The following is a 12,370-nucleotide window of genomic DNA, read 5'->3' as shown; positions in this document are numbered from 1 at the left end:
AAATGCACCGACTTTAAGAATTCTGCTAAACCTGACCGTAGATGTGGCCAAAGGATGAAATGATAAACAAGCATTTCTCCATTACGTCTGGAGATGGATGTTTTTTTTCGACCCGGTGCTACATGTCATTAAGAATGGAGGATTCAGTTCACGCCCTTTTTACAACGCTAGACGCCGCCTTCCTTGCACCTCGGAATTTCTTAACTTTACACTGTTGACGTCCTGAGCATACAATTTGATGCCAATGTAGTCCTATGGCGACAAATGTATGAAAGACCCCCTCAAAGCGAGCAGATATTAATGAAGTTACATTTAGTCTCCAAATGTGAGTCTTGCGGATGTTTTTCCTCATTTTATCGTCTCTTGATTATCTCTTTGAGATGATTTATTGTTTTCTCATTTCAAGATCTTTCTGCAAATTTGTTCTGCTTCCATTTTGATCATTTTATCATTTCATTTATAGTTGTTTTCGGTTTAGATTGTTTTGCATCTCTTGTAATTATTCCGTTTAGCTTTGTTGTTTGTTTTACATCACACTTCAGTTCTTTTGTTTCTCACTTTGTTTTTGTTTTTTATAAAATCTTGTTGTGCTTATACTGTGATACATCTAGGTCGTGTGGGAGAAAATGTGATTTTGTTAAAGTTTTGTAAAAAAAAAAAAAAGTGTGTTTTTTTTGATAAAGGGTGTGTTTTTCTCGTAATTTTTCAACACTTTATTTACATATTTTCCGTGGCTCCAGTTTTTGACGCATTCGTCGAGTCCTCTAATTTCCTATGTGAACCTGAAGGCCCCATGTTCCCTCCCCCTCTCCGCTTGTTCAGCGACAGTCCAGCAGAACACAAGTGCTAGCATGGCGCTGCGTACGGCTGGAGTTCCGTTGTCTCGCCTGTGTATTTTTCATGTTGGGTTTTACTTAACTCTCTGACAGGCGTATGTCTACTCTGTAAGTCACACGTATGGAAAGGAAAACTATCTCAGCAAAACGATAGAATTTGCGCAATACTTAATAGATAAGTGGCGAGTAAATTTTTGAGTACGTTGCTAACTTAACGTTAGCAACAAGGCAAAAAATTGGGAGATACGGAGCAACAAGAGGAGGAGTCCTGTTTCGGAAGAGGTAAGCTGACTTGCTTTTAGCTGTCTGGGTGCTTAGAAACATCGTAAATAAACTGGCTCCAGTTCTACAAGTCGTAGAAATAGTTTTGGTTTTTTTTCCCCCATTTGCGAACGTTATAAAAACTCCACCATGTATTGTTTGTTTTGTTTGTGGCAACATTAAAGTAAAACTAGGTGGCGTGCGGTTGTCGCCACCATGCAAACACAATTTAATATGCTCTTTGGTAGTTTTCATTTCTTGCATATATGAGAGAAGTCTGATGTTTAAAGTAGTCCCGCTGTTAAAAAGTATCATTACGCATTTTTAGTCATTAAGTGTTACGTAATATTGTCCTGAACAACGTTTCTATATTGCTGTACAAGCTTTGAGATGGTTGCCATTGAAATGTATTCATACACTGTCGTTTAATAGACAGGTGCGTTTCCTTCTCTTATCTTTTACCAGACCATATTTGTTGATCGCACTCTTGGTGTCCCCCTGTTGTCCCTCTTAAAAGACAAATTGGACCAATTTACTCTTACATCCTCCTCTTTATTCTTGAGCTCACTGCTTGTTTGCCGTGCGGTTCCTTTAAAGGGTCCAGGATCACAATATCACGTTGTCGAGTACCTTAGATCAACTTTAGTCGCTTATTTGTTAAGCAAACCATAGAAAAGACTGTGGTTTTACGATTTTCTAGCTGTTATCAACTTATCACCCAGCCCCACGCTCATGTGGAGCGTGGATTTATCAGACCATCAGTGTGACAATCTAACACTCATCCGCTGAAACAACAGTACACCGCCTCAGCCATATGTCTCGTCTCCTGTATGGTTAACATGACCTATTTATGTGTGTACACAGTTGATTAATTTGCCTCCCTTGACCCTTTTTTTTCCTAGCTGATGCAAATGCCATGGCCATAGCCAAGGAATGGGAGTGACGTGACGGTCCTTGATCTGCATCTGAAGAAAAAGAAATGATCAGCATCATGCTCTTCTGAAGTGGAGGCCAAACACACAGAGAATGGACGAGTCAGTGTTGCTGGATTTGCTCGAGTGCCCTGTTTGTCTGGAGCGGCTGGATGCCTCTGCAAAAGTTCTTCCCTGTCAGCACACCTTCTGCCGCAGATGTCTCCAAGGCATCCTGGGCTCACGCGGGGAGCTGCGCTGCCCGGAGTGCCGGACGTTGGTGGAGTGTGCCGTGGATGAACTCCCGAGCAACATCCTTCTTGTGCGCCTGCTGGATGGCATCAAGCAGAGGCCCAGAAGGGCCGGCTCTGGAGCTGTAGTCTGCACGAATGGTACGTCTGGAGCCGTGGCCAGAACACATGGAAGTGGGGCGAGGGACCAGGGCGCACCGGGAGCGCAACCCCAGCGAGCCCAGACTAAGAGCACCATTGTCCGGGTTAGTATCCTGACCGAATGAACAGGCATTACTGAACTCCAATCTATGTCTCTCATTGTTAGGGTCAAGCTGAAACAAAACAGAGAAAATCTGTCTGGATTAAAAGCAGCATGTCGGATCTCTAATCTTTGCTGCAGATTATTGGTTATCATGGGGCTCTCCAAGCCAGCCAGTTGACTAGTAGCCCAACATTACAACAAGCAGAGATTTAGAGCAGTCAATAGTTTAGCCACCAAATAATTCCTCTCTCTGTGTCAATGGCAGACAGACTTTTCCTTTAAGCTCTCTATTATTAGCTGTCTCTTAGTTGCTGACAGTGTCGTACAGTAAAGCCAGTCTTGCACTTGAGATCCTCGCTTCACTTTATGTGAATGTTTGTCAGAAATCTGGGGTGGGACTACAGGGTAGTGGTTTCATCTGCAACGCGAAGAAGACTTGTTGGGTATATTTAGAGAAGCAGGAGAATAATGAGACATGCCTGGTAGTTGATGCTTGTTTAGTTTTATTCGGATACTTCTGTTGAGATGGAGGCAACAGTGAAACACTGAAAATGGAACACAAGCTTCTTCTATTTCTTAACCCAGTGAAACGGAGGTTGAGATCTCATTACAGTCCTCTTTGAGCCAAAGTAGACTAAACTATTTTTTTATTTAAAAAAAAAAAAAGATTTGTAAACAAAATAGCTTTTCCTTTGATAATTAGCTAACTTATCTTAACTTGATGTTTTAAAGTGCCAGACTTCTTAACATTTCACGGTATAATTATTCCCAAATCATACTTAAGACGGCTACAGAAAATGTGAAGGAGGGTGGGAGAGAGGAAAAAAAAGCCAAAGACCCTTTGGGCCCCTCTTTGAGCCGCTCTGGTCTCTACGAGGGGAGGATAAGGTAGATGAAAAGATGTCAAGGTCTTGTGTAGAATCATTGGAATGTCAAAGCGCTGATAATGCATCTGCCCAGCCATGCAGGTATGAAGATCAGAGGCCTCGCTGTAAATTGCTACTGGAGGACCCGCCTCATTTGCCAAAGTATCACTTCAGAAGATTTGTACTCATTTCAAATTTGTTTGTGCATTTTGGAATCTCCCACCCCCTCTCCCACCTCATGTCCCCGAGTCTGAAAAGGCTGTTTGCTGCAAATAAAGAGGTTGTCATTTGAAACTGCCATTATCTCACCTCTCATGCCGATTCCTCTGTGTTGGCATTGAGGTATACCGCTCATTCATACATGAACTGTATGAAGTCGGTGTATATAAATGTGTAAAATGGTCCATTAAAGTGCTAGTAGCTATTTTCCTCACCTTTTTTTAGTGAATATGTTGAATGTCATGGTAATCACTAAGTCTCTAAAGTCTTTTCTGCTGTCTTAAGACATTCTGCTGATGACAGAGAACAAGAAAAGACATCTGTGCAGGTGTAACACTTTGGGAACATAAAAGGCAGAGATCAAAGCTCCTACAGATTGCCCAGCCTGATCTCTGACCAGTGCTCCATGGGTACTGAACGCTTCACTGCTCCTGGGTGACACCCTCAGTCCCATTTCTTTTTTGTTCATCATCTGTCCCTTTTTTTGTTTGGGGGGGGTTACTTTTTAAATATTGAAGCTGCTCCTGTTCAAGCAGAGCTCCACCTCCGATTCTTCTCTGCTCAGATAATGGCTGGGAGGGCAGAACGGTGGGGACTGCCTGACAGATGCACAACAGGGTTTTGTTTCGGGTCCCCTCTGATCCTCCTGACTGACCGACACGTGTAGAATGGCCACGAGAGACTTTGAGTGTGGAAGGCCACCGGTAACAGAAACTGATGAGTGTTAAGTGAAGGCGTCGGGACCAAAAGGGAAAAAGGTTTTATTGAATATAACCTTGCCGAGCCGGCTCTCTGCCCCTCCTCTTAACAGCTCCAGGGGTTGCAGCAGTTGTTTGACACAGCACCCTGGCATTTCTTTCACGAGGGGAGTGAAAAGGCTTGTCTTGACTGTTGTGCTGCGGTTGTCTGTGACTCACCTCCATGGTGCTCCCGTTACGTGGATGTTTTGTCTTCCTCTGGCCTTATTGACTCATAAAACATAGCATTTTGTTCGCTCTGGCTTGGAACAGATAGCTCTGTGGTATTTTTTGCGTGAGAGCAAGTAAAGCCGTTTGAGCTGTCAGGAAATCAAAGGTCGGGGTTCGGGAGTCAGGGTGGCCAAGGGTCACAGCCAACTGGGAAGAGGGAACAGGAATTAGAGATCTGAGTGGATGTCTTTAGTTTTCGTTGTGGTTCTCTGGAGAGTTGAGCCTGCACTCCCACAGTGCAAAAATAGACTTTCTGTAATGATAATTTCCGCCTTTGTTGTAAAACCCTCAGTTCATTTTTAATGGTGTTGTAGATCAGGAAAAGTTTATTTTAGGCTACATTTAGAACTATAATGTGCTCTTGGGATAAAGATTGAAGTCTGTTTGTGTGTTGCGGTGTGTGTGTGTCATTGTGTGCTTCGTTGATATGAAATGAGACTCTATTCTTTCCTAACCTTTTGGGCATGTAATTAGGTCATTGTCTCTTAGTAATGAGAACTTGAAACCATGGAATTTTTTGAGGCTGTTTGTTATATAGACCTCTTACCATTTGAAAGCCTTTTCCTCCTGACATCATTTCTCATTACATTTACGTCAACAGAATTGAGTTTTAACAAGCAGGAAATGGAATACAGCCTTCTAGTTTGGTCTTCTATTTTCTGATTTAAAGAAGTTTCCTGTCTTTTCTTAATATTTCTTGATTGGGACAAAAATCATTTTTCTTTGTGTTTTTCATGTCGAGAGATCACAATAAAATTCTCGTGCACCTCCCGCGTCTTGAGGTCGATGAGTAATGCTGGCTCTCTTTGATGACATCATATTGTTGTTAAAGCCTTTCCTTTTGCCCGCCTGCCTGACCTCTGCCTGCACAACAGAACCCCTTCATTACACCCTCACACTGCCCACATACTGGCAAACTTATACTTACTGCTTTCCACTGGGAATGTTTTCAAGAGGGCTTCAGTCTATTCATCTCTACTCTCTCAACATGCTCACACGTTTCTCCTGCCTCCTCTGTATTTCCCACAGAGGTCTACAGAGCAGCTGTGACCTTCTGGACAATCCATGCAGGGACTTGTGAGTCACCTGTAATTTTCTCTGTTGAGCCACTGACACGAGCTACATTTGAAAAAAAAAAAAAAAAAATTCCCTCATATTTCTGCGATCTACCTCCTCCCTCCTTGCCTTCTAAATCCAGCCTGGAGCCTGTTAAAGGTCTAATGAGATTAGAGTTTATTAGACACTGAGTCGGCACAGCTCCCCGTTCTCCTCTTACTGCTGACTGCTGACTTTCATTCTGAAGAAAGAAAACACTTGCTCCATACTGAAGCAACCTGTGTGTCTCCGGCTGCCTTTATGTTTCTGCTTACACTTATCTAATCCAGAAAGCGGGTAGATAATGAGGGATTTGGACTAGATTGACTTGTGTGTGGAACCCAGAATGTTGAAAATGGTCCTTCTGCTCCTTTTCCTTCACCGTGTACAGACTGTCCTGTATTACATATGGTATCAGGATGGGTTCCTCTACCTACTATTACAGACTTAAAATAATGAGATCCTAACAATGCATATACCTTTCACATTTCTTTCCACGCTTGACATGTTTTGGAGCACATGCAGTGAATAAGAGCATGGGTTTTCATCCTCTGGGAAATAGCTTCTCTCTGTGTACAGTATTGGTTTACTTAATACCCAAGGAGAAGTTCAAAAGACCCAGTCATGTGATTAATAGGCAGTCATAACCTCTTCATTGTAGGGTTTTACCGCTCTTCTGATGAAGGCTGTGTGCCTGTCTTGTGTTTTTTTGGGCTCTCAAGATTTTCCAGACTTTTGTTCAGTGTCTTTCTCAGACAGAGTGGGATGTTTTGTGTTAGTGTCTTTGAGGAATGCCATGAACAGTTGCAGGTCACTGTTTCTTTTCCAAACAGTGGGCTTGTCTGGTCTCGTCGCGCTTGCCAGCTCACGTTCACCTTCCCCCAGTCGGTGTCGGCATACGTTTGTGTGGACGTCTGGCCTGTGCTTTGTCTCTGAATGTTTAGTGCACTCCTTTGACTACAGGTTAATACTCTGATTGTGGTCTCATCTATATTAATTAGGACTCCAGCTCTGTTGACAATCATGCAAGCAGTGAGGTGAGTCTGCACCTGAAAGCCTCCAGGCAGATGCTGTTGTGGCAGTTAAGACTCTGTCAGAGTGCTTTCCACCTGGCCTTCATTTTATTGAGGGTTTGGGCTGTTTATCCCCCTATTAGAGCTTGCGATGACATTAACTTAATTGTGTAAATTTTGCATGCGAAGATTTGTTAATGTTTGTTGTTCTCGTTCTTTATTTTAGCTTTACTGTCTGGGTGGTCCACAGACCAAAATGCCACATTTGCTAATGGCCCACACCCCCCTGCTTCCTCCATTCATGTCACATCTCGTGTCACATCTCTCAGCATGACATAGTAAAGGAAGCATCCATGACCTTCTTATCCACAGTCCCATCACACCTGTGGGGCCTGACAAAAGCCTTTCTTTAGAGCCTATTTTATGTGTGTGTGTGGTCTAGTGGCCATGGCTCTTTTAGAAAATGTTTTATGGACCAGCAACAGTTTGCTTTACAGGCCATTTTGTACTTGTTGTCGATCATAATTCAAGTTACAGCAGTAACAACATTTTTTTTTATTACCAAGCTTAGTTAGTGCGTAAGGGAATTGAACCAAAATGTTTTCCAAATGTTGTCATGTGGAGTTTATCCATTTGATGTTTTCTTAGCTGTTCAGTATCGGCATGTGTCTCATTGTGCCCCTCACCCAATGTTCCCGAGGTGACTTTAATACCTGCCTGGACTTAACAGAGCAGTTTGACCTCTCACCCTGTGCTGTGGCCCTGGATTGGTCATGCATGGACCGTTTGACCGCCGGCATCTTAAGTGTTCACTCCTCATCCCTTAGACATAATTATGTTTAGCTGCGAGTTTTGTTTTCAGCTGCTTGACCTCTGACCTCAAGCAGCAGTAACTGCCTCTGGCTCCACTTGCTCTGCCATAAGAGATGTTTGATCCCGAACCTTCTGCTGAGATCTATAAAGTGAATATATTTGTTCAACATTTCAAAACGTTTTCTGCATATCTCTGGCGCTCGTACTGTAAGTTGCTGTTCTGGTATGTTCTGTAGAGTCTTGTGTTTTCTTTGAGGCCCAGAGGTCCAGTTAATCTATGACTGTCCCCTGAGTGATGCCTTTTCATCAGCTGTGAGAAGGCACGGATAGTATTCAGTCCAAAGGATTAAGTGTTAGAATCGTGTCGTATTCTTATGAAAAGAAAAAAATTGATCAAAATTCCTCCTTGTAAAATCTTTATTTGTAAATATTTAATAACATTACAATCTACATCGAACTACCTGAAATATTAACTAATTGTGTTGGAATATGAAATGACTCGGGTAAAGTCTCAGACTTGGTAGTGCCAACAATCCAGAACAAAATGAGATTGAGGTTGAATTGATGATGGTGCTATAATGTTGTTGAGTTTTTGAATGAGTTTTTTGGTATGTTGAGAGGAAGAGAAGGCACTTAAAGTATTACTTGATGAGTAAAATACTTGCAGATTAATCTTCTGTCAATCAGTCAATACATTTTTCTATCTCTGCAGAGATGTGAGTAGTTACAGATGGTGAAAATGGGAAATAATCTGTTTTTTATTTGGAAGAAAGTGCCACATAATCTCAAAAATCGGGCTACTGGAAGCCTGTGTTCTGAGTTAGCTCGTATGTGTTGGGTCCCTCTAGCTGAAAGCTTGTGATTAATTATTGAATGGGACTTGAAAAAGAGAGAGCACTGACAAAGACTCGGGTTGGTTTGGCTTTTAGTCGCAATATGCTTTCTGCACTAGAGAATTGCATTCACAGAGCCAGCCCATCATAACTGTTCTGATCAGAGGCGAATGTTCTTTGAGCCCAGAAACATGCACACCTAGTTTTCCCAGACTTTGGCCTCACTAAACAAGGGCAATGTTTGTCTTAATGACTCAGACTGAATGTTTTTTTAGAACCATAAGGGCCCATTATACATAACACACCCACAAAAACACAGGTGTGTAGGCGCTACATAAGCACACACGTGACAACACTATGTTGAAACCTCAGTGTGAGTTTAAGCTTTTCAGTTTGTATTACTCTCCATGTTAAAGCACTGTTATGTCCACGTTGATGATGTCGAAGAGAGTCCAATTAGCTTCTGTATTTCTGGACGCCTTGATTAGTTTAAGAGGTACCAGCATCTGTCTCTTTTCTTCCTTGCGCTTAATGACATTACTGACTAACGAAAGCAACCTCTGACTTTTAAAATGTGAGTCTGTACCAACAAAACTGTCCAATATGCCAGTGTGTTTCCTTTTAATGGACACACACTCAACACCAGCATACTTTGAACAAGTGCAGATTTCTTATTAAAATGTATTCCGTTGATCATCATAGTGGGCCTCTTTTGCCCCTTTGCATAGCTTCAGTGCAAACTAAAGTAACCTTGAACAGCAGAGGTGCAAAGTCTGAGGACTGACTGATAGAATGGAGACACGGTTTAATCGTATAGCACAATCGTGTGAATAGCTACGCATTCATGAGTCAATATAACAGTCAGCATACAAGATATGATTGTGCAGTTTGCTTACAGATCTTGTCCTTCAGTCACCCATTTAAAAAAAGCCGGCACATGACTGAACAAACAAGTCAGCAAGACAAAACAATTCTTTTTGTGGAGTGTTAGATTAATTCAGAAGTCTCGTGGCACGATGACACAAACATACTAATCTGTGCACTGAAAGCAGCCCTCTTGAGCAGCTGCAGCTTCAGCTCGGTTGACATCCCAACATTAAGAACTCAGCATCTAGTAAACACTGTTTATGACACCAAATGCCACTGAAGTAAAACATAGAATCGTGCCCTAAGTGTTTATCGGAGTATTCTGCTCTGTCAACACAGGACACATTTTACCTATGATGAAGCCAGGGCTCTGTGAAGATGAGGGCATATTACTGCAGCACGGGTCCCCTTTCATCCACCACTTTCTCCTTAAGCAAACATTAGACAAAAGCAGGTTTTTTGTGTGTTTATTGCAGAGAAACGAGGAACTCGTGAGGGATTTATTTTAGAGTTCTTCAAATTTGCCGCTTGGCACTCCTGTACACGATGCCTTGCATATTATTTAGTGGGGGGGGGGGGAAAGGAAAGCTAGCAGTTATATGTTACATCTGGACTGAGTCAAGGGCGGAATGGACAAACAGAGTTTCTTAAGAGAGTGAAAAGTAGTGCTGCCTCTTGAGTCGGAGAATAGTTGCAGTGTTTGTCCACTGGGCCTTTGCCAGAACTGTGTCAATATCCTGCCTTTGTTTGTCCACTTTGGAGGCGTCCAAATTCCTGCTAATACAAGCAAATGTTCCTCAATTGCCCACTATTGTGACACACAGCTGGACGACTGAACAATAAGCCTGCATGGAAAAATCAGGCATTTAACCAAGATAACTGGGAAACAGCATTGTAGTGGCTGCAGCAGGTTTGAGCTGAAACTACTAACTAGATGAAACTACCCGCAAAAGGGTTAGTTGTCCAGTTCCTCATCAGATTTCCCCTTAACTTGCGACACTCTGTAAATTGAAGTCAGCCGAAGCTGAGCAGAGCAGGTGGCTCACTGAATGAGTAAAAGGGACAAAAGACCACAGACACAGCATCCTTTCAGCAGCACAGTGAAGAGAAATGTGAGGAAATGCTTAGTATTCAGCTCATATTGACTAGCACTCAATACACAGATACTGTGACATTTGTGAACTAATCCCTCTGTAGCTTGGATACACGTTAGCTTAGTATGTGTGACACTTTTCACTGAGCTAATCCAGGTTATTAAGTTTATTCAGTGCGTGACAAAAGATCTCTGAGCTTACAATCTTATTGCTAATTGAATTCATTAATGCTTTTAATCCAAATATTTTTTGATGACTGTGGTGCTCTGCTATTGCCACCGCTTGTGCCTGAGAATGTTTTCATTGCAGTTGTGAGAGGTGACAATAATCAGAGCAGTGTATGTAGATATTTCCACAGTTTGATCAGAGGCTGTGCACTTGCATAGTGTGGACTGTGTCCAATAACACGCCTCTACATTTGATCTGGCAAACGGAACATTTTCCACAGAGATTTGAAATGATTTGAAGTTTGTCATTAGAGGCCCATCAGTTGTGTCCCTCAGTGCTTTCTTGTCCCAGTTTTTGTGGCTTTGCTAAATTAGTCAGAGCTACTGACCAAATGTCTTTGTAGCTCTATGCCACAAAACAGTTTCAAAGGTTCAGGAAGGCAAATCTTGCTTCCTCTCCCTGCTTCATGTTCTTTGATCTCACACTGTTTCTCTGGCCACGTCTCTCTCGCTTTCTCTATTTTACCTCCTCACATGCTCTGTCTGCTTTGAAATGTGAGTGGGTTCCTGTGAGAGCAACTATTAAGCCCAGTGTATGAACTGGCACAGTGTTAAAGAGTTCTGTTCTTTCAGTTTTCAGTCAGACAAGCAGACTGGGTGATTCCAAGGCCACCCAGAACCAGCCTTTACCCCTCATCTGAGGCCAGGCAGGTATAGAAAGCAGCCCTTACACGTTGGGCTACACAAAAATGTGCCAGTTCATGTGCGAGTGGTTTTGTCTAATTGCATTTTCACAGTAGAACCCACACTCACTCAAACATACGAGAGCTTCATGAAAACCACATGTGTGACACCTCCACACTGTGTGCATATGCTCTCTCTCATAAATCCTTACTCCCCTCCTGCTAAAATGCTTTCCGTCTGATGACTAATCTGCAGCTTACAAAGTGTTCTTAACACAGAAACTTCCTGATTCTGTGTCCATATGTTGAATGTTTTTATGGACCCAACTACCATCACCACAAAGTCGATACAAAAAATCTTAATGTAGTCCCTGGTTTTGCACATGGTGACCTTATGGGACCTGTATCCCAACTCCAGGGTGTGACCTTGATCGTAGTCTAGCACCCAGATTCCCATGAACCCTCGGGGTACTGCTGAAGAGCCAGGAACTGGCAGTAAACAGTAGATTGTTGGGGTCACTGAGTGGTCACGCCTGAGATCTGTTTTGTAGCTTGCTTTTAGGGGAGTAGAAGACATTTTTGCTCCCATTAGATAAGTATTAGGCTAACTGACAAATGCCTGTGCTGACCTGGGAACATAGCAGAACACAAGAAAGAACAGGAGGAGAGTTTCCAAGGGCTTTTGAAAACTTCCTGTTCTTCTCACATGCGATCCAAGCCTCCATCTGGCCTCCAGACTGCTCTTAGTGTTTTCATGCCTGTAGACTAATGTGTGGGAGCTCATTTGGTATGTAGTGAGGGAAACAAACAAGCACAGTGAGCTGCCATAGTATAAAGCTTTGGTAAGCTTGAATCTTTTATTGCCCCTTTGTCGCCTTGAAAAATGTAAATCTAGCCAAACAAGCATTCCCACAACTTTATGACCGAATATCAGTTTGTTGTTTTTTTTTTTTTTAACTTTTTTTGCTTGTTGATTTAGGTCCAACATCTATCCAAATGGAAATGAGTTTTCTCGCTCATCCAGAAATCCGTGCCCAACAAAGGACCCTTGCTTTATTTTCCCCATTTATACACAACTTGAAAGTCACCAGAAAACAAAAACATACTTCAGTTTCCCTAGAAAATCTTTGATGAAAATGGAACTCGGTGACTGTTGTTGCTTGTTTTTAGTGGTCTTTGTGTACAGTTAATATACAGAATCCCTCCTGCTCTCAATCTGTTTCAGTTTAATTAGAAACAAGCACAAGTC

The 12,370-nt window shown here is 42.4% G+C and overlaps 1 protein-coding gene across 2 annotated transcripts in view; it reads left to right on the top strand.

Moving 5' to 3' along the window:
• The first annotated feature begins 826 nt into the window (after positions 1–826).
• Positions 827–12,370, top strand: part of sh3rf1 (SH3 domain containing ring finger 1) — a 31,492-nt gene continuing 19,948 nt past the window's right edge. For both annotated transcript variants that reach the window (XM_075484724.1, XM_075484723.1), the window contains exons 1-2: positions 827–1,118; positions 2,000–2,504. In XM_075484724.1, coding sequence (XP_075340839.1) covers positions 2,124–2,504 — 381 coding nt within the window. In that variant the 5' untranslated portion in view covers positions 827–1,118; positions 2,000–2,123. The remainder of the gene's footprint in view (positions 1,119–1,999; positions 2,505–12,370) is intronic.

Source organism: Odontesthes bonariensis, chromosome 15, assembly GCF_027942865.1.
Source record: "Odontesthes bonariensis isolate fOdoBon6 chromosome 15, fOdoBon6.hap1, whole genome shotgun sequence".
In the NCBI taxonomy this organism is placed as follows: Eukaryota; Metazoa; Chordata; class Actinopteri; order Atheriniformes; family Atherinopsidae; genus Odontesthes; species Odontesthes bonariensis.
Note: the sequence above shows the minus strand (reverse complement) of the source record. Positions and strands in the feature narration are given on the sequence as shown.